Raw genomic sequence first — 21538 nt, 5'->3', positions numbered from 1 at the left:
ACCGGAAAAAATCGGTACCGGAATTATCCGTGTCCCCTACGTTTCTGTGGTACATCAGTGTGGCACACGTGCGGCACACGTGTGCCGCCCGTGTGCCCACTGGGTACCACACGGAGCGTGCCGGAGACAGCACACAGGGAGCGTGGGGGGGCGCACAGGGGGCGGGGCGGGGGACGCACAGGGGGTGGGGACCTGGATCTGCATTTTAAACACTAATATTCATATGTTCCCTGCAGCAAACGCTGCTGCAGGGAACATATGAATCGCGGCTTCAGCACCAGTGGGGGGGACAGCGCTTAATGTAGCGCTGTCTCCTGCACGGCACACGGACTGCACAGGGACAATGTCCGTGTGTGGTACGTGTTTTACACGGACCCATTGACTTTAGTGGGTCCGTGCAATACGTGCGCTCCCACGAACACTGACATGTCTCCGTGTTTGGCACACGGAGACACGGTCCACAAAAAATCAATGACATCTGAAAAGATGCATTGATTTTTATGTGTCTATGTGTGTCAGTGTCTATGTGTGTCAGTGAAACTGTCACCTCACGAACCGGAGACACTGACGTGTGAAACTGGCCTTACAGCCAGCGCCGCACTCAGGCAGTAAGCACAGCCGCCCCCAGCACAGCCGCCCCAGCACAGCCACGCACAGCCGCCACAGCTACAGCCACGCACAGCCGCCACAGCACAGCCGCCCCAGCACAGCCACGCACAGCCACCCCAGCAAAGTCGCCCCCAGCACAGCCACGCACAGCCGCCCCCAGCACAGCCACGCACAGCCGCACCCAGCACAGCCAAGCACAGCCGCCCCCAGCACAGCTGCCCCCAGCACAGCCGCCCCCAGCAGCCACGCACAGCAGCCCCATGCACAGCCACGCACAGCCGCCCCCAGCACAGCCACACACAGCCTCCCCCAGCACAGCCACACACAGCGCCCCCAAAACAGCCACGCACAGCCACCCCCAGCACAGCCACGCACAGCCGCCCCCAGCACAGCCACGCACAGCTGCCCCCAGCACAGCCACGCACAGCCGCCCCCAGCACAGCCACCCGCACTCGGGCAGTAGAGCCGGAGAGAGAAAGATGGGAGCAACATATGGCAGAATGTAAACAGGAACAGGCAGAATGGGTGCAGCACATTACAACAGAATGGGGGCACAGGATGGGAACAGCACATGACAGAATGGTTGCGCACCATGGGAGCAGCACATGACAGAATGGGGGTGCACGATGGGAGCATCATATGACAGAATGGGGGCGCACACATGACAGGATGGGGGTGCAGGATGGGAGCACAATACAGGATGGGGGTGCAGGATGGGAGCACATGACAGGATGAGGGTGCAGGATGGGAGCACATGACAGGATGGGGACGCAGGATGGGAGCACATGACAGGATGGGGACGCAGGATGGGAGCATATGACAGGATGGGGATGCAGGATGGAGCAGCACATGACAGGATGGGGGTGCAGAATGGGAGCAGCCCATGACAGAATGGGGGCGCAGGATGGGAGCAGCACATGACAGGATGGGGGTGCAGGATGGGAACAGCCCATGACAGAATGGGGGCGCAGGATGGGAGCAGCACATGACAGAATGGGGGCGCAGGATGGGAGCAGCACATGACAGGACGGGGGCGCAGGATGGAGCAGCACATGACAGGATGGGGACGCAGGATGGGTGCAGCACATGACAGGATGGAGACCATATACTAATATAAATGCTCGCCACCCGGGCGTAGAACGGGTTCAATAGCTAGTAAGTATATATACAGCAGCCCTAGCAACTCTGCTCTTCTTTTGGAGCAGCACCGCTTACCATACAAATTAATGTCAGCAGCACTGAGCACATCCAAGTCACGGTACCGGCCAGGGCACAGACAAGCAAACTGCTTCTCACTTTCCCTTGGTGCACTGAATCATAGGAGAATTACATAAGCAGGTGAGCTTGGGGATTCCCTGGGAGGAGACTTCAGCTGAAGTTGACTCATTTGAATGAGAGGCTCCTGCCAAGAAGGGGAGTTTTTCTTTCACCTTTCACTTTGTTTATGCCTTTTTTTAATTTTTCTGTGATTACCTCTGCTTTTACATTAAATAATACAAAAATTACATTGCCATACCTTAAGAGCTTTGTTGACTTCTTTAATATCTTCCATTTTTAATTTTGATCTAAAATAAAACCATAAAACAGTAAAAAAGTTACATTTATCCATCTAGATAAAATTTTGTGTAAAACTGTAAATTCACTAGGAATTCTTTGAGAATTTGAGCCATTATGTTCATGATAAGGCTGAAGACGAGCACAAATAAATTTGAACCTGTAGTCCTGAAAATAAAGTACTACATAAAAGCCAGTAATAGATGCCTTTGTTTCTTAAATCGGAAGTTTATTTTTTTCCTGGTTTTTACAGGTTTAAACAACAAAAATCACAAATAATTAAATACAATGTAGAAAGGTGACCTGATGTGCATACACTTAAAACCAGCTACAAAAATTATAAAACTGGCACAAAAATGGGCATAAAAGTGGGCACAGTAGGGTGCTATTGAAAGGGTTAAATGACTTTGAACCACTGATCTCACACCACCATTACATCGATACTGATGCCCCACAACAAATTCAGGTCACTTCAGCCTGGCCTAAGCGGCCTTTGGGCATCAGAACTGGAGTCAAAAGGGGCAAATAGCCAATTTTCTCAGTATTGAATAAGTAACTGGTGTTTTTAAAGGGTTAAATGACTTTAAGCCACTGATTTCACACTACCATTACACAAAGAAGAGTTACCTAAACAAACTGTTACAATTGAATGTCTGCCCACTTTGATGCCAGTTCTGATGTCAGAACCTGTTTGGGCCAGGCTGGAGTGATCTGAATAAGATGTAAGGCATCACTATGTGTGTCTGCATTGTGAAATTAGTGGCCCAAAGTCATTTAACTTTTTCAATAATGCCTTTTAAATACCACTTTGATGCCAGTTTTGATGTTCAGAACCCATTTGGGTCAGGCTGGATTGACCAGAATTTGATGAGACATATCACTATCTGTGAAATGGTGGCGTGAGCTCTGTGGCCCAAAGTCTTTTAACCTCTGAAAAACGCCAGTTACTTAATCAAAGCTAGGAGAATTGGCTATTTGCCCACTTTAATGCCAGGTCTGATGCCCCAAACCCATTTAGGCCAGGCTGGACTGAGCTGAATTTGATGTGGGCCATCACTATATATGTGATGGTGGTGTGAGATCAGTGGCCCAAAGTCATTTACCCCTTAAAAACACCAGTTACTTATACAAATTTTAAAAATTGAGTAACCTGAATTAGATGAGGTATGTCTGCATTGTGAGATCAGTGGCACAAAGTCATGTAACCCTTTTAATAACGCCCTTCAGTGCCCACTTTGATGACAGTTTTGATGCTCTGAACTCATTTTGGCCAGGCTAGAGTAACCTGAATTTGATACAGGGCATCACCATCTGTGCTTATTAGAGCAAAAAAAATTTGTTCAACAAACAAACCATTTAATGAAAAAAGCATTAACATAATAAATTTTGAATGAAGTACAAAGTATGTCAAGACATAATTGTTATACTGTATTAAAAACAATTAAAAACATGAAAACAATGACTGCCCACATAAAATTAATACCAAGAACTATAATACTAACGATATGCTATTTTTTAGCACTCCTTATAGTCCTGAATTTAATGACCTAAAAAACATGTAATATGTGTCAATTCGCATACAAAACACAAAAAAGCAACACAAAGCTATATTACACACATTGTCATCACTGTCCCCAATGAGGCTCACAATCTAGATTCCCTATCAGTTTCCCTATCAGTGTGTCTTTGGAATGTGGGAGGAAACCGGAGTACCCGGAGGAAACCCACACAAATATGGGGAGAACCTACAAACTCCTTGCCGATGTTGTTCTTGATGGGATTTGAACCCAGGACCCAAGCACTGCAAGGCTGCTGTGCTAACCACTGAGCCACCGTGCTGCCCTGAAATACTCAGAATCTTACTTTTTGAGGATTGAAGAGGTTGATTGGTTTAGTAGAGGTGGGATTTGAAGAAGAAAAAATGACTACTCAGAGGCTTTTTGGATAATTCAATTTGATACCCAAAAACTGAAAGGAATGAATTACAGAAATTATACTATGTTTATTAATAAATATTTACATTTCAGGCTTGTAGGAGAAAGAAAGCTTTTTGTATATACCGTATTTTTCGGATTATAAGTCACTCCGGATTTTAAGACGCACCCCACACTTTGAGGAGAAAAATAGGAAGAAGTGTTTTTTAATAAAATGGTCGTGCTTCTTATCCATGCGTCTTATTGTTTACCAGGGGTGGTGGCGGCGGGAAGCGGGGTGCTAGGGTTACTGCTGGAGGAGGCAGGAGTGGGGTGATGCTGCAGGCCGCAGACTGGGATGAGGGGGTGTTCCGACGTGCGGCGCGCTGCTGCGAGTGTCCAGCGGTGCTGCCTGATGCTGCTGAGGGTGTCACCGATGCGGAGGGTGCCCAGTGGTGCTACGGGGTGTCCGGTGCTGAGGGGGTGTCTGGCGCTGAGGGGGTGTCTGGCGGTGCTGCCCGATGCTGCAGATGTCTCCAGTCCGCTGCTGCGGGAGACTCTGACGACATTTTTAGAAAGGCCAGAGCCGCCGCAGTGCCATGGATTCATGTGCGGTCGACTGCGGGAAAATGGCTGCCGGGGGGAGCGGCCCATGCGCAGATGGCGATCTCGGCACCAAGATCTTGGGAGATGAGATCTCAGTGGTGAGATCTCATCTTCCGAGATCTTGGTGCCAAGTACTCCATGTGCGCATGGGCCGCCCCCGGCGACCAATTTCCCGGAGTCCACCGCACAAGAAACCATGGCACTGCGGGGGCTCTGACCTTTCACAAAATGTCAGCAGAGCCTCCCGCAGCACCGGACACCCACGTAGCACCGCCGGGCAACAGCAACACCGCCGGACAACCCCTCATCCCAGCCTGCAGCAACGGTACCGGTAAGGTATATATGCATTATAAGACACCCCCCAATTTTCCCCCAAATTTTTTGGGGAAAAAAAAGTGTGTCTTATAATCCAAAAAATACGGTATATGCTATTTTCCCCCAAAAGTAATTTAACCCTTTCAATAACGCCCTTCAGTGCCTACTTTAATGGCCATTTTTGTGCCTGTTTTATAATTTTGTAGCTGCTTAAGCGTATTCACAAGGGCAGCGCGATACATTGCACTTTTTTGTGTGATTTTTTTTAATTTTTGTTGATAAACCTTTAAAAAACATAAAAAAATAAATTGTCGAATAAGAAACCAACTTCAGTATCGCTGAGCTAGTAGACAATTTAATTTTTAATTCTAAATATGGCATTTTTTTCCTCAATTTTCTATAGCACCGCATGTATACAAAAATGAGCAACATGAAAACAAATGCATCATTGCACCCAAGATAATTAAGAACTCTTATTCTATTACAGGTATTTATAAAAAGAAAACCATTTTCATAAAGCTCAGAAGTGTGTACGTGACAATTTGGTAGCAATGGTGGGAGAGAGTTTACATCTATTAAAGCATTAGTTCATGATGTCAGCAATTATTCCCTGTACTGAAGAACTGGTATCCTTGTGAGTAGTATACCAGTTCTATAAATGATCAAAGCAGTGCATACCTGTAAGACATAATTGCAAAACAGTTAAGGTACCGTCACATTAAGCAACTTACCAACGAGAACGACTGCGATCCGTGACGTTGCAGCGTCCTCGATAGCGATCTCGTTGTGTTTGACACGCAGCAGCGATCAGGATCCCGCTGTGACATCGCTGGTCGTTGCTGAAAGTCCGGAACTTTATTTGGTCGTCAGGTCGGCGTGATTCGTCATGTTTGACAGCAAAAGCAACGATGCCGGCAATGTTTCTTCATGGAGCGAACAACCAGCAAGAACGATAAGTACGTCACTGGATCGCTCCTGCATCGCTCAGCTGTTGCCGATGTTTGACATCTCCTAGCGACCTAAACAGCAACGCTGCAGCGATCGGCATCGTTGTCTATATCTCTGCAGCGTCGCTAAATGTGACGGTACCTTTACCCCTTCCCTGCTTTTACTTTCCTTTTATTTGGAGAAAGGCTGTTTACTGATATGGCAGGCTTGTGCAAGAAGCAGAACAAAGAGACTCTGATTAACTTTTGTTTAGAGTAGAGACAGCAGACAAACCCAAGTATCTGCTCATTGGAGCCTTGATGAAGCAGGATCCTGAGCATTGTACTATGACACCTGGACAAATGATAAAGTCTCTAGTCAGAAAAGCCAAGCAATAAACCTTGTCCCTGAAATAACTTCTGGGCTACTAAGAATGCCAGTTCTGAGGATAGCAGGTAGCATTTTATTTGCCTTACAACAGCCGGGAGTATGCCAGTATGCGCCTGCAGCATGCCGGGAGAGGCCACTGCTCCAGAAAATGAGGTTGAGAGAGACTTCCAGATCCAAATGGCCCATGTATAAAGTAGTTACTGTTCTCAGCTATCCCATTCCCAGGACATAAATCCAACAGGACTGTGCATGGAAAAGTTCCCTTTGACAGAGAAAGATGGATACTTACTTTTCTTTGAGGGTTATAAAAAAAAACCTAAAGGCAATACCATCTATTCTGTGATCGGTGTGCACAGTATTTAACCCTGGGGTTAAAGGGCAAAGCCGTGGAAGAATTTGCTGAACTTCCAATAGAGATAGATGGGGACTATGACCAAATAATAGAGCCCATGGTCAGGAAATACAACCTCACACTGGAAGTGTATTGGAAAAAGTTCCGGAATATACAGTGGGCAATAACAGAGCTATGAGGATGTTATGAGCAACAAGAGTAGCAATAATCAAGCATTGATTCCTAAACATCTGTCCAATGGTTGTACAATGAATTGTGTGTGATTGAGAGCCCAAAACTGCTGAGCACGCTACAAAGATTGCAGACTCTTGTGTGGCCAATTGGATGCCAGAAGCCTGGAAGCCATGGAGATTCAGCTGGAAGGAAGGTAAGCCAGTCAATGACCCCTCTGCCAGCCAATCACCAGGGCATTCTACACATACTTTCTCCAGGGGGAAATGGGACCAGACATTCTGCTGTGGATACACATTGATGCTTTACATGTATCAAGGGGGAACATGTTAGTGTTGCTTGCCCCTATAGGAAGAAAAGCCCCACTTTGACCACAAAGCCGCTGGGGGTCATCACCTTCTGTCTTATTTGTGACTGCCACGGAAGTGAGGAATAATGATAACTGTCATTCTGTCACTGTGGGCAATAAGATTAGTGTTGGCCTCAAACACTGGAGCAGAAGTAACTCTGGTACGTCCAGAGATGGTGACCACTGAGAAAACAATTCCAGGAAAAACCTGGTCTGTAACCACAATTGCAATTGCTTATGAAATTCCTCTTGCTGGACACCTTGGAATACAAAACATTAAAGCCTGTTTGCCTTGCAACTTTTATTGGCCCAATATGAGGATGGATAAAGCCAATTATTCTCGATCCTGCCCAACTTGTCAGAGAGTTGGAAAGACTGGGAATATCCATAAAGCTCAACTGGCACCACCAACAGTGAAGGATGAGCCTTTCCAATGAGTAGTTGTGGATATCATATGGCCTCTTGCAATATCTAGCAGCTCTTGCCAATGCTTTATTCTTACAGATGTCGACTATGCTACGCAATATTTAGAAGCTGTGGCACGGTCTCCCATATGAGCCAATAAAGTTGCTGATGCACTACTGACTTGTTTTTTTCATGTGGGGTTCCACAGGGAGATGTTAACTGGTCAGTTATTGATCAGTACTTACCTGCACGCAACCTCCGATCCTAACAAGATCTCCTCTACTTTCCTCTTATCTCCTCTTTCCACAATTGCATACAAGATATCTCCTGTGCATCCCCCCTTATTTGAAACTCTCTACTCAATCATATCAGACTCTCGTCTACCATGGAAATCTTGAAAAAGGAACCTGAAGAGCTGTATCTTCTGTGATGCAGCGATAGCACCCTGTGCAGTCACGAGGCAGTGACCCAGCAAAGTTCAAAACCAAACGTCTCTTTAAAGTTCAACTGACAAAAACACAGCACACGATATCACAACCGGGAACCATATCCTCTGGATTACAGCCAATAAGACACGCCAGTCCACCTTCGTTGCCGTGGACGACTGCACCACCGTGTTAATGTTCAACTCACAACATTAATGCCCAACTCCACAGCAATACACAGTACACGATATACTACGGATCACAGCCGGGAACCATATTCTTCAGTTTGAAGCTGATAAACACGCCAGTCCACCTCCGAGACGAGTTGCCATGGGCGACTACACCGCTGTGTATGCTGTGGGTGCCAGGCCTTCCAGCTGCCTTGGCTGTTTGGCTCCGCTTGCCTGTGTTACCTAACACAGGTGGAGCTCTGCAGAGCCTCCTGCTCTGTACTCCTTCAGACACCAGACTGACACTGACCCTGACACTCCCAACCCTCTGCTTCAGGGTTTTGTTTATTTATTTATTTTTTACAAGCAACATGTGGCCTTCAGCCACATGGAAAACCCACATGGCTAATCCCTCTTGTCCCAAATGTTTACACTCTCCAGCTGACATCTTTCATTGTCTCTGGGATTTTCCGAAGATACAGGAGTTTTGGGATATGCTTCTTCACCATCTCACCAACACGTTCAGCATTCACTTTTCATTATCTCCAGAATGGGCGTTATTTAATATTTTCCCACGGGATCAACTACTCGGACTCTCTGCTCAGCAACAACGTGTTTTATCTATTTGGGCGGCGGCTACCCCCAAGAGTGTCCTGCATCTGTGGGCACAGGACGCAACCCCTTCACTAAATCTAATTTCTTCGAAGGTAAAATATTTGTTTAAAATGGATTGGATTGAGTCCATATTTCATAAAGAAAGTCATAAGGAACGTTTTTTCCTCACATGGTCCTCCTTTATTGATCTGCAGCCACTATCAGTTCATCAAGCATTACATGGTTGCTTTCAATTCACCAATTGGTATATGAGAGAGCTTATATCTGGTAACACACCTATTAGGTTTACCTAATTAAACTTGCAGGGTTTCAAATGTGCCTAGTGGGGGAGGGGAGTTGGGGTCGCGATTGTTATACTGAATAACCCCGTCTTCATTTGAATCTTTCAAGCTACACTTTCTGGATATTGTTATGCCCTTTTTTGTCTTTATATGCTATGTATGTTACTGATTCTTATCTTGTTTGCAGACGGTTATAAATAAATATTAAAAAAAGTCTCAGTCTGAAAAACAGCCTAAACACCATGATGTTCACACCTCCAAACTACACTATTGGTTTGGTGTTTTAGGGAGATATGCAGTGCTTTTGGCCCCCAAACATGATGTGTTTGGCATCCAAAGAGTTAACTCCTTTGTGACTGGGCCAAATTTTTGAAATCTGACCAGTGTCATTTTATGTTGTAATAAGTTTGGAACACTTCAACAATTCCCAGTGATTTTGAGATGTAGCAGTAAGTTTTCATTTTTTCAAGGAAATTTACAAAATGTATTTTTCTAGGGACATATCCAGGTTTGAAGTGACTTTGGAGGTCCTATATATTTGAAAACCCCCCAAAGTGATACCATTTTAAAAACAGCACCCCTCAAAATATTGAAAACCACTGTCAGATAGTTTATTTAACTGAGGTAATTTTCAGGAATTAATGCAAAGTGACATGACGGGACCGAAAAAATGTATTTTTACCATCTAAATGTCGCTAACTTCTGAACAGGCCACTGTAGCGGGCAAACTCTACGGCCGCTATTTGGTTGTGAATTGCTATCAAACATAAGGACCACACAATCATGATCTCATGGTGTCAATTGGCATAAATAGGGAGCCCTCACACTCAGTTAAACATTTATATGGTATAGTCACTATTGACAGCAACATCTAAGGGGTTAAACAGATATGGACGGTGAGCACACTGATCGTGGCTGGTGCAGAAAGTTGTCAGCTATAATGGACAGCCAACAGCTGCTGGATTGTCACCTGCATGGGGATGCTATTCTCTTATATCTCAGGTCAGTAAAAAGACGTATCGGTGGGGTTATAGTCTCGCAATATTTTGCAGGCTTGTTTAAATGGTGTTGAGCAAACTTTAAACGCACTTAAACACTCTTTTTGCTCAGCAATGGAGTATTTTTGTACAGGCCATGGAGGTTGAATGCATTACTTAAGGTTTTCTTTGAAACAATTGTACTGGCTGATTTCAGGTGTTTCTGTACTTCTCCATAAGTGGCCCTTGGCTCTTGAACAACTCTTCTATAATTATTTTCACTTTTTCTGAAATCTTGTGGGGAGCACCTGGTTGTGGCCAGTCTATGGTGAAATTATGTTTTTCCACTTCTTGATTGTGGCCTCAAAAGTGCTCACTGGAACCTTCAGTAGTTTGGAAATTCTTATTTACACATGAAGATAGCACATGTGCTTTCGCAAACCCATTGTGCCACGGGTCCGGTCTTACCTAGGAGGGACAAAGCTAAGCGGCTGCCAGGTGTTCCCTGGTGCTTCTGATGGTGGAGTCCAGCTTGGCTACAGGTAGCCACCAAGTACCACTCCTAAGCAGTCCTCGTTACTGCATTTGCTGACCCCAGAGGTCAGGTACGCAGACAATGATATGAACTTAGACTCCATTCAGACTAATAGGTTCTAGTTCCTCTGCAGAATGGTTACTGACACGGACTCGAGCTCTGTTCAGACTAATAGGCTCAGGATTGTCAGGCAGAACGGTTACTGACACAGAGAGACAGGACTGATTCAGGTACTGCCGAATTGGCTTCAGTATACAGGCGCCGCTGATGCGGCTTCAGCGTTTGGAGACAGGTTATCGCAGTTCGGATACATGGTGTACTCTGAGAGGCACACGTTCAGACACATAGGCAACGAATACTGATCTGATTGAGGGTCTGGTCACACATGGAGTGGGGGGGGAAAGGTTCAGGCACTGACTGCACTGGAACTTCAGGTTCAGGACTGGCTGCACTGAGACCAGGGACTTCGGGCTATGGACACTGGCCACAATGAGGCTAGAGGCTTGGATTCTGGACATAGGCCACACGAGGACCAGGGGCACCTCACTACTTCACTGGTAGAACACCACACTACCTAATCACTCTTTCTTCATGTGTTCAATACTTTTTCACTGTACCATTTCTCATTATTACACATAATTTATGGACGTCTATGGTTTGATTTATTTGCCTGTTTGTATTGGATGGGCTTTTACCAAAATCAAATTTTATGTTAATAGCACCATTAGAAATAGATTTACTTAATAAATGGAGGACATGTTCAATACTTATTTCAGTGTACATAACTATTCACCCCCCTATAGTCAGTACTTTGTAGACCTCCTTTTGCAGCAATTACAGCTGCAAGTTGCAGTGGATAAGTCTATATGAGCTTTTCATGTTCCATAATCCAAACTGGTGACTTGTTCAATACTTATTGTAGCGTAATGGCTGGTGCCCCTGCATGGTGTCCCCTTCTCCCTCCATGCAGGGAAGCCGGCTTACACACTGCCCCAACCCCACGTCGTGCTCCTGCTTCCTGCTGTGGTGCGTGCCACAGCTACCAGCTGCATGTTAAGTGCACATGCTCCCCTACTCTTAAAGGGGCAGCGTGAGCATATTGCCAAATGCCCTCTGCATGTTGAAGAGAGGCATTTAGCATAATGTGTACATCTGCTAAATAGCTCTCAGACAATTACTAGGAGTCAACCTGTATAAAGCATTCCCTCTCCGTTAGTGAATTGCCAAGCAATGAGTTGAGTCATTAGGTTGTTGGTGTTATACCAATGCAGTGTGAAGTCCCCTGGTCCCGATGCGGTCAGAGACCCAAACCTCGTCCCCTGGTCCCGATGCAGCCAGTCCTGTTTATGAAGTCTAATGGCCCTGCTGTGGCCAGTCCTGTTCCCAAAGTCCCCTGGTGCCGATGTGGCCAGTCCCGTTCCCAATCTGGTCCTGTTGCGGCCAGAGCCACACCAGGTCCAAAGTCCCCTGGTCCTGGTATGGCCAGTCCTGAATTTGAAGTCCCCTAATCCCAGTGCGGCCAGGCCATGATCCAGTGTCATAAGCTGGTGTGTCTGAACACAGCCCTAATCCGAGTCAGCGAACCTGACTCATGGAGTCAGCAGCTATAGGGATCTGCCATGTAGTTGTACAAGGCGACTACCTGAAGCCCGCCCATCCTCTTTCCACCATCAGGAGCTCCAGTGAACACCAGGTAGCCACTTAGCTATGCCCCTTCCTGGGCAGGCCAGGTCCAGTAGCACAGAGGACCCACAAATCCACTTGCACCACCATTGGATGTAACACTTATTTCACCCTGCATATATGCTGTGTGTGTATATGAATAAATTCAAGATATTTGACAAGTCTGAGTTTCGCAGAAATTTTTTTCAACTTATAACATGAAAGTAAGGTTAATGATATACAGCTCTGGCAAAAATTAACAGAACAACCACATCAAAACCCTGTCATGGGCAGCCCAATATCCAGATATGAACCTTATTGAAAACCTTTGGAATGTAATCAAGAGGAAGATGGATAGACACTAGCCATCAAACAAAGAACTGCTTACATTTTTGCGACAAAAGCAGTTAAAGACTGGAGAAAAGCATGCCAAGATGCATGAAAGTGGTGATTAAAAATCATGGTTATTCCACAAAATATTGATTTCTGAACAATTCCTGAGTTAAAAACATTAGCATTGTTGTTTTTAAATGATTATGAACTTGTTTTCTTTGCATTATTTGAGGTCTGAAAGCCCTGTTTTTTTTTAAATTTTGACCATTTTTCTTTTTCAGAAAAAAAAATACAACATTTATTGCTTGCAGCTTCGGAGTATGAGGGCTAGCGGAGCGCACCAAATAATTAGAGAAAAGGAATAAGGTGCGTTCGAAGCCCGGGGTCCACCATGCAGAGATGGAATCTGCTGCTAAGCAATGACGGACTATATGGCGGTACAATGAGGATACACAAGGGTTAGCTTCACCATGTGTGAAAGAAGCGAACCCTGTTGCGTCACAGGGCCGCAGTACCGCACGTAACAGAAATAATAATCAAATAGCACGAGAGTGCATGCGATGCCGCACTGGCGGACGCCACTAACCACCCAGACTTGGGTTTGGAAAGCGCGGTGATAGCGCACGGTGCCGTACTGGCGGACACAGCAATAGACGCTGTTAGTGTACTAGTGTGGGTAACAAGCCGGGCGCTAGATTACAATCATCCTCCTTACGCGAGCATTCAAACACAAGGGAGGGGATGATTAATGAGCGACTTTGACTCACAACACACACACATAAACAAGTGTATACTAGCGCATGGCCGTGCGGCCATGCAAACCTTTTATAGCTGCAGCATGTACAGGACCTTCCCAGAAGGACCAATGGGAGGCTGCCACAGAAGTTGAGCACCTTCAGGACCCTCCTGGAGGACCAATGGGATCTGCTGCAGTATGTCAGCATGTGACCCTCGATCTCCAACGGGAGATCTTGCCCTGGCCAAAAGCGTCTGCTCGCCGCTGCCCAATACAGGCTTCAATGGCAGAAGCTGGAAGAGCAGCAGTAACCCTTTGCACAGAGAGAGACTGAGCAAGACGCTGGGACCGACGTCTCCGCTGAGCAGGCTCCACTGCAGCTGATGCAATATGAGAGACCGAAGCAGAAATGGTTCGAGATTCCCCCTGTACAGCGGTGGGAACTCGACTCCTAACACGGAGACATGTTGTCAGTAGTTTAGTTTAAAGAATAAAAGAACAATTTACATTTTACTCAAAAATATACCTACAAAGAGAAAAATCAGACAAATGAATAAACCTGCCAGCCAGCACCCTGCAACAGGAGAGAATTTTCTTATTGGTTCCTTTTGATTACTGTGATCTATTACAGTGATCAAAAGCGAATAATGACTATGTTACCCCCCTATGTCATTGGCTTAGTCAAATTATTATTTTTTTTTATTTTAGAATTTTTCTTTGCAGTTAGTGTATGGGTTGGGCTTATAGTTTTTTCAGTAGTAAAAAAATAAAATAAAAAAAATAATGATGACTATATGACAACTAGTGTGATGCGCAAGTGCTTGCTACTCAAGTTTGCATAGGGTGCTCAGGTATGCACAGAGTATCGCAGGTGCTTGAATGACATGCTCGAATCTCCGCCCCACGTTTTGCGGCTGTTAAACAGCCAAAAAACATGCAGGGATTGCATGTTTGTGACTACATGTGGGGTATCACTGCGCTCATAAGAAAGTGAATAAAACAATAGGGTTCACATTCTGGTGTTATCTCTTGCAAAAGTGAAATATTTGTGGCTAAATCACGATTTTTGTGAAAAAATATGACTATCTAATGTGATCAAATTATGTGTCGTACCTCTGGGTTCAAAATGCTCACTATACCCCTGGATAAAATCCTTGGAGGGGTGTAGTTTCCAAAATGAGGTTCCTTGAAGGGGGTTTCCTCTGTTTAGGCAAATCATGGGCTCTTTAAACGCGACATGGAGTCTGCTCTCAATTCCAGCCATTTTTGCCATCAAAAAGTCAAAAGGTGCGGCTTCTCTTCAGAGCCCTAGAGTGTGCCCAAATAGTAGTTTTTCCCCACATATGGGGTATTGGCATACTAAGGAGAAATTCTATATTAAACTTGGGGGTTTATTCTTTCCTGTTACCCTTGTGAAAGTAAAAAAATTTGGAGCCAATGTAAAACTTTTGTGAAAAAAGTTAAATGTTCATTTTTTCTTTCCACATTGTTTTAGTTTCTGTGAAGCACCTGAAGGGTTAGTACACATTTTGAATGTGGTTTTGAGCACCTTCAGAGGTGCAGTTTTTAGAATGGTGTCACTTTTAGTTATTTTCTATCACAGAAGCACCTCAAATTCACTTTAATTGTGAGGTGTGTTATGAACAGGTGATTCAGAACAACAATAGACCTAGTGGTTAAGAGCACACAAAGTGACCTGATAGTTACTAACATAGGACAAGCTCTGAGACGTGGGAACTCTGCTGACCGCAATCCCTAATCCTATCATACCACACTAGAGGTAGCCGTGGATTGCGCCTAACGCTACCTATGCAACTCGGCACAGCCTGAGAAACTAGCTAGCCCTGAAGATAGAAAAATAAGCCTACCTTGCCTCAGAGAAATTCCCCAAAGGAAAAGGCAGCCCCCCACATATAATGACTGTGAGTTAAGATGAAAATACAAACACAGAAATGAAATAAATTTTAGCAAAGTGAGGCCCGACTTACTGAATAGACCGAGGATAGGAAAGATAGCTTTGCGGTCAGCACAAAAACCTACAAACAACCACGCAGAGGGGCAAAAAGACCCTCCGCACCGACTAACGGTACGGAGGTGCTCCCTCTGCGTCTCAGAGCTTCCAGCAAGCAAGAAAAACCAATATAGCAAGCTGGACAGAAAATATAGCAAACAAAAGTAAGCAAAACTTAGCTTATGCAGGGCAGACAGGCCACAAGAACGATCCAGGAGAAAGCAAGACCAATACTGGAACATTGACTGGAGGCCAGGAACAAAGAACTAGGTGGAGTTAAATAGAGCAGCACCTAACGACTTAACCTCGTCACCTGAGGAAGGAAACTCAGAAGCCGCAGCCCCACTCACATCCACCAGAGGAAGCTCATAGACAGAACCAGCCGAAGTACCACTCATGACCACAGGAGGGAGCTTGACCACAGAATTCACAACAGTACCCCCCCCCCTTGAGGAGGGGTCACCGAACCCTCACCAGAGCCCCCAGGCCGACCAGGATGAGCCAAATGAAAGGCACTAACCAGATCGGCAGCATGAACATCAGAGGCAAAGACCCAGGAATTATCTTCCTGACCATAACCCTTCCACTTAACCAGGTACTGGAGTTTCCGTCTCGAAATACGAGAATCCAAAATCTTCTCCACTATATACTCCAACTCCCCCTCAACCAAAACCAGGGCAGGAGGATCAACGGATGGAACCACAGGTGCCACGTATCTCTGCAGCAATGACCTATGGAATACGTTATGGATAGAAAAAGAAGCTGGAAGGGTCAAACGAAAAGACACAGGTTTAAGAACCTCAGAAATCCTATACGGACCAATGAAACGAGGCTTAAACTTAGGAGAGGAAACTGTCATAGGAATATAACGAGATAACAACCAAACCAAATCCCCAACACGAAGTCGGGGACCCACACAGCACCTGCGGTTAGCGAAACGTTGAGCCTTCTCCTGAGACAATGTCAAATTGTCCACCACATGAGTCCAAATCTGCTGCAACCTGTCCACCACAGTATCCACACCAGGACAGTCAGAAGACTCAACCTGCCCTGAGAGGATGGAAACCAGAATTGCAGAAAAACGGCGAAACCAAAGTAGCCGAGCTGGCCCGATTATTAAGGGTGAACTCAGCCAAAGGCAAAAAGGACACCCAATCATCCTGATCGGCAGAAACAAAACATCTCAGATATGTTTCCAAGGTCTGATTGGTTCGTTCAGTCTGGCCATTTGTCTGAGGATGGAAAGCCGAGGAAAAAGACAAATCAATGCCCATCCTAGCACAAAAGGCTCGCCAAAACCTCGAAACAAACTGGGAACCTCTGTCAGAAACGATGTTCTCCGGAATGCCATGTAAACGGACCACATGCTGGAAGAACAATGGCACCAAATCAGAGGAGGAAGGCAATTTAGACAAGGGTACCAAATGGACCATCTTAGAGAAGCGATCACAAACAACCCAAATGACCGACATTTTTTGACAGACGGGAAGATCCGAAATAAAATCCATAGAGATATGTGTCCAGGGCCTCTTCGGGACTGGCAAGGGCAAAAGCAACCCACTGGCACGAGAACAGCAGGGCTTAGCCCGAGCACAAATCCCACAGGACTGCACAAACGAACGCACATGCCGCGACAGAGACGACCACCAAAAGGATCTAGCCACCAAATCTCTGGTACCAAAGATTCCAGGATGACCAGCCAACACCGAACAATGAACCTTCGAGATAACTCTACTCGTCCATTTATCAGGGACAAACAGTTTCTCCGCTGGGCAACGGTCAGGTCTATTAGCCTGAAATTTTCGCAGCGCCCGCCGCAAATCAGGGGAGATGGCAGACAAAATTACCCCCTCTTTGAGAATACCCGCCGGCTTAGACAAACCCGGAGAGTCGGGCACAAAACTCCTAGACAGGGCATCTGCCTTCACATTTTTAGAGCCCGGAAGGTACGAAACCACAAAGTCAAAACGGGAGAAAAACAGCGACCAACGAGCCTGTCTAGGATTCAACCGTTTGGCAGACTCGAGATAAGTCAAGTTCTTGTGATCAGTCAAGACCACCACGCGATGCTTAGCTCCTTCAAGCCAATGACGCCACTCCTCGAATGCCCACTTCATGGCCAGCAACTCTCGATTGCCAACATCATAATTACGCTCAGCAGGCGAAAACTTCCTGGAAAAGAAGGCGCATGGTTTCATCACGAGCCATCAGAACTTCTTTGCGACAAAACAGCCCCTGCTCCAATCTCAGAAGCATCAACCTCGACCTGGAACGGGAGCGAAACATCTGGTTGGCACAACACAGGGGCAGAAGAAAAACGACGCTTCAACTCCTGAAAAGCTTCCACAGCAGCAGAAGACCAATTGACCACATCAGCACCCTTCTTGGTTAAATCAGTCAACGGTTTAGCAATACTAGAAAAATTATTGATGAAGCGACAATAAAAATTAGCAAAGCTCAGGAACTTTTACAGACTCTTCAGAGATGTCGGCTGAGTCCAATCATAAATGGCCTGAACTTTAACAGGGTCCATCTCAATAGTAGAAGGGGAAAAAATGAACCCCCAAAATGAAACCTTCTGAACACCAAAGAGACACTTTGACCCCTTCACAAACAAAGAATTAGCATGCAGAACCTGGAACACCATTCTGACCTGCTTCACGTGAGACTCCCAATCATCCGAGAAGACCAAAATATCATCCAAGTATACAATCAGGAATTTATCCAGGTACTCTCGGAAGATGTCATGCATAAAGGACTGAAACACTGATGGAGCATTAGAAAGCCCGAATGGCATAACCAGGTACTCAAAATGGCCCTCGGGCGTATTAAATGCTGTTTTCCATTCATCGCCCTGTTTAATACGCACAAGATTATACGCACCACGAAGATCTATCTTGGTGAACCAACTAGCCCCCTTAATCCGAGCAAACAAATCAGACAGCAGCGGCAAGGGGTACTGAAATTTGACCATGATTTTATTTAGAAGGCGGTAATCAATACAAGGTCTCAGCGAACCATCCTTCTTGGCCACATAAAAGAACCCTGCTCCCAATGGCGACGACGACGGGCGAATATGACCCTTCTCCAAGGATTCCTTTACGTAACTCCGCATAGTGGAGTGTTCAGGCACAGACAAATTAAACAGTCGACCTTTAGGAAATTTACTACCAGGAATCAAATCGATAGCACAATCACAATCCCTATGAGGAGGTAGGGCACTGGACTTGGGCTCATCAAATACATCCCGGTAATCCGACAAGAACTCTGAGACCTCAGAAGGGGTGGATGACGAAATAGACAAAAATGGAACATCACCATGTACCCCCTGACAACCCCAGCTGGACACAGACATTGATTTCCAATCCAATACTGGGTTATGGACTTGTAGCCATGGCAACCCCAACACGACCACATCATGCAGATTATGCAACACCAAAAAGCGAATATCCTCCTGATGCGCAGGAGCCATGCACATGGTCAGCTGGGTCCAGTACTGAGGCTTATTCTTGGCCAAAGGCGTAGCATCAATTCCTCTCAATGGAATAGGATACTGCAAGGGCTCCAAGAAAAACCCACAGCGCCTAGCATACTCCAAGTCCATCAAATTCAGGGCAGCGCCTGAATCCACAAATGCCATGACAGAATAGGATGACAAAGAGCAGATCAAAGTAACGGACAAAAGAAATTTCGACTGTACCGTACCAATGGTGGCAGACCTAGCGAACCGCTTAGTGCGCTTAGGACAATCGGAGATAGCATGAGTGGAATCACCACAGTAAAAACACAGCCCATTCTGACGTCTGTGTTCTTGCCGTTCAGCTCTGGTCAAAGTCCTATCGCACTGCATAGGCTCAGGTCCATGCTCAGATAATACCGCCAAATGGTGCACAGTTTTACGCTCACGCAAGCGTCGACCGATCTGAATGGCCAAAGACATAGACTCATTCAGACCAGCAGGCATAGGAAATCCCACCATGACATCCTTAAGGGCTTCAGAGAGACCTTTTCTGAAAATTGCTGCCAGCGCACATTCATTCCATTGACTGAGCACAGACCACTTCCTAAACTTCTGACAATATATCTCTACCTCATCCTGACCCTGAGACAGAGCCAGCAAATTTTTCTCTGCCTGATCCACTGAATTAGGTTCATCATACAGCAATCCGAGCGCCAGAAAAAACGCATCAATATTACATAATGCAGGATCTCCTGGCGCAAGGGAAAATGCCCAGTCTTGAGGGTCGCCATGTAATAAAGAAATAATGATCTTAACTTGTTGAACTGGGTCACCAGAGGAGCGGGGTTTCAAAGCCAGAAACAGTTTACAATTATTCTTAAAACTCAGAAACTTAGCTCTATCTCCAGAAAACAAATCAGGAATAGGAATTCTTGGCTCTAACATAGAATTCTGAACCACAAAGTCTTGAATATTTTGTACTCTTGCAGTGAGATGATCCACACAAGAAGACAGATCTTTAATGTCCATCACTACACCTGTGTCCTGAACCACTCAAATGTCTAGGGGAAAAGAAAGACAAAACACAGTACAGAGAAAAAAAAATGGTCTCAGAACTTCTCTTTTCCCTCTATTGAGAAGCATTAGTACTTTGGGCCTCCAGTACTGTTATGAACAGGTGATTCAGAACCACAATAGACCTAGTGGTTAAGAGCACACAAAGTGACCTGATAGTTACTAACATAGGACGAGCTCTGAGACGTGGGAACTCTGCTGACCGCAATCCGTAATCCTATCATACCACACTAGAGGTAGCCGTGGATTGCGCCTAATGCTACCTATGCAACTCGGCACAGCCTGAGAAACTAGCTAGCCCTGAAGATAGAAAAATAAGCCTACCTTGCCTCAGAGAAATTCCCCAATGGAAAAGGCAGCCCCCCACATATAATGACTGTGAGTTAAGATGAAAATACAAACACAGAGATGAAATAGATTTTAGCAAAGTGAGGCCCGACTTACTGAATAGACCGAGGAAAGGAAAGATAGCTTTGCGGTCAGCACAAAAACCTACAAACAACCACGCAGAGGGGCAAAAAGACCCTCCGCACCGACTAACGGTACGGAGGTGCTCCCTCTGCGTCTCAGAGCTTCCAGCAAGCAAGAAAAACCAATATAGCAAGCTGGACAGAAAATATAGCAAACAAAAGTAACACAAGCAAAACTTAGCTTATGCAGGGCAGACAGGCCACAAGAACGATCCAGGAGAAAGCAAGACCAATACTGGAACATTGACTGGAGGCCAGGAACAAAGAACTAGGTGGAGTTAAATAGAGCAGCACCTAACGACTTAACCTCGTCACCTGAGGAAGGAAACTCAGAAGCCGCAGCCCCACTCACATCCACCAGAGGAAGCTCATAGACAGAACCAGCCGAAGTACCACTCATGACCACAGGAGGGAGCTTGACCACAGAATTCACAACAGAGGTGGTCCTTAAAAAAATGGTTTTGCAAATTTTGTTGGAAAAATTAGAAATCGCTGGTCAACTTTTAACCCTTATAACTTCCTAACAAAAAAAAGTTTCAAAAATTGTGCCGATGTAAAGTAGACATGTGTGAAATGTTATTTATTAACTATTTTTTGTGACATAACTCTGATTTAAGGGCATAAAAATTAAAAGTTTGAAAATTCTGAAATTTTCCAAATTATCACCAAATTTCTGATTTTTTCACAAATAAACGCAAGTCATATCCAAAAATTTTACCACAATCAAAGTACAATGTGTAAAGAAAAACAGTCTCAGAATCAGTGGAATCCATTGAAGCTTTCCAGAGTTATTACAACATAAAGTGGACAGATATCTAAAATTTGGATTGGCTCTGTTACTAAGGGGTTAAAAAAGGAAGAAAGAAAAACAACTGAACCATGTCAAAAGTTGAATAGAGAAATTACAATCCTTCTGAGAAAAAGTTCTATGGACAGATGAAATCAAACTATAGCTCTTTGACAGTGAGCATTAGGCGACATTCACACATTTGTAGTAAATTGTCTGTGTGCAGTCTGCCGTATAAACAGACAGCACACTGACACCGTTTCATTGATTCATGCAAATATTTAAAAATAGATCCATATATCCAATCTGTGAGACTCAGGGCATGTACTATTCCCTGAGTGAGTGAAAGTCCAGGACAAAGCAGTGGAAAAAACACAGACTTTGCATAACATTTTTATTTAACTTTGTTAT

The 21538-nt window shown here is 45.3% G+C and overlaps 1 protein-coding gene across 7 annotated transcripts in view; it reads right to left on the bottom strand.

Annotated features, from left to right (window-relative positions):
- RUFY1 (RUN and FYVE domain containing 1) overlaps nucleotides 1-21538 on the bottom strand; it is a 377731-nt gene that overhangs the window by 34993 nt on the left and 321200 nt on the right. For all 7 annotated transcript variants that reach the window (XM_069763888.1, XM_069763887.1, XM_069763891.1 and 4 more), the window contains one exon: nucleotides 2126-2174. In XM_069763888.1, the coding sequence (XP_069619989.1) occupies nucleotides 2126-2174 (49 nt within the window). The remainder of the gene's footprint in view (nucleotides 1-2125; nucleotides 2175-21538) is intronic.

This window comes from Ranitomeya imitator, chromosome 4, assembly GCF_032444005.1.
Source record: "Ranitomeya imitator isolate aRanImi1 chromosome 4, aRanImi1.pri, whole genome shotgun sequence".
Lineage (NCBI taxonomy): Eukaryota > Metazoa > Chordata > Amphibia > Anura > Dendrobatidae > Ranitomeya > Ranitomeya imitator.
This window is presented reverse-complemented; position numbering and strand designations above follow the sequence as displayed.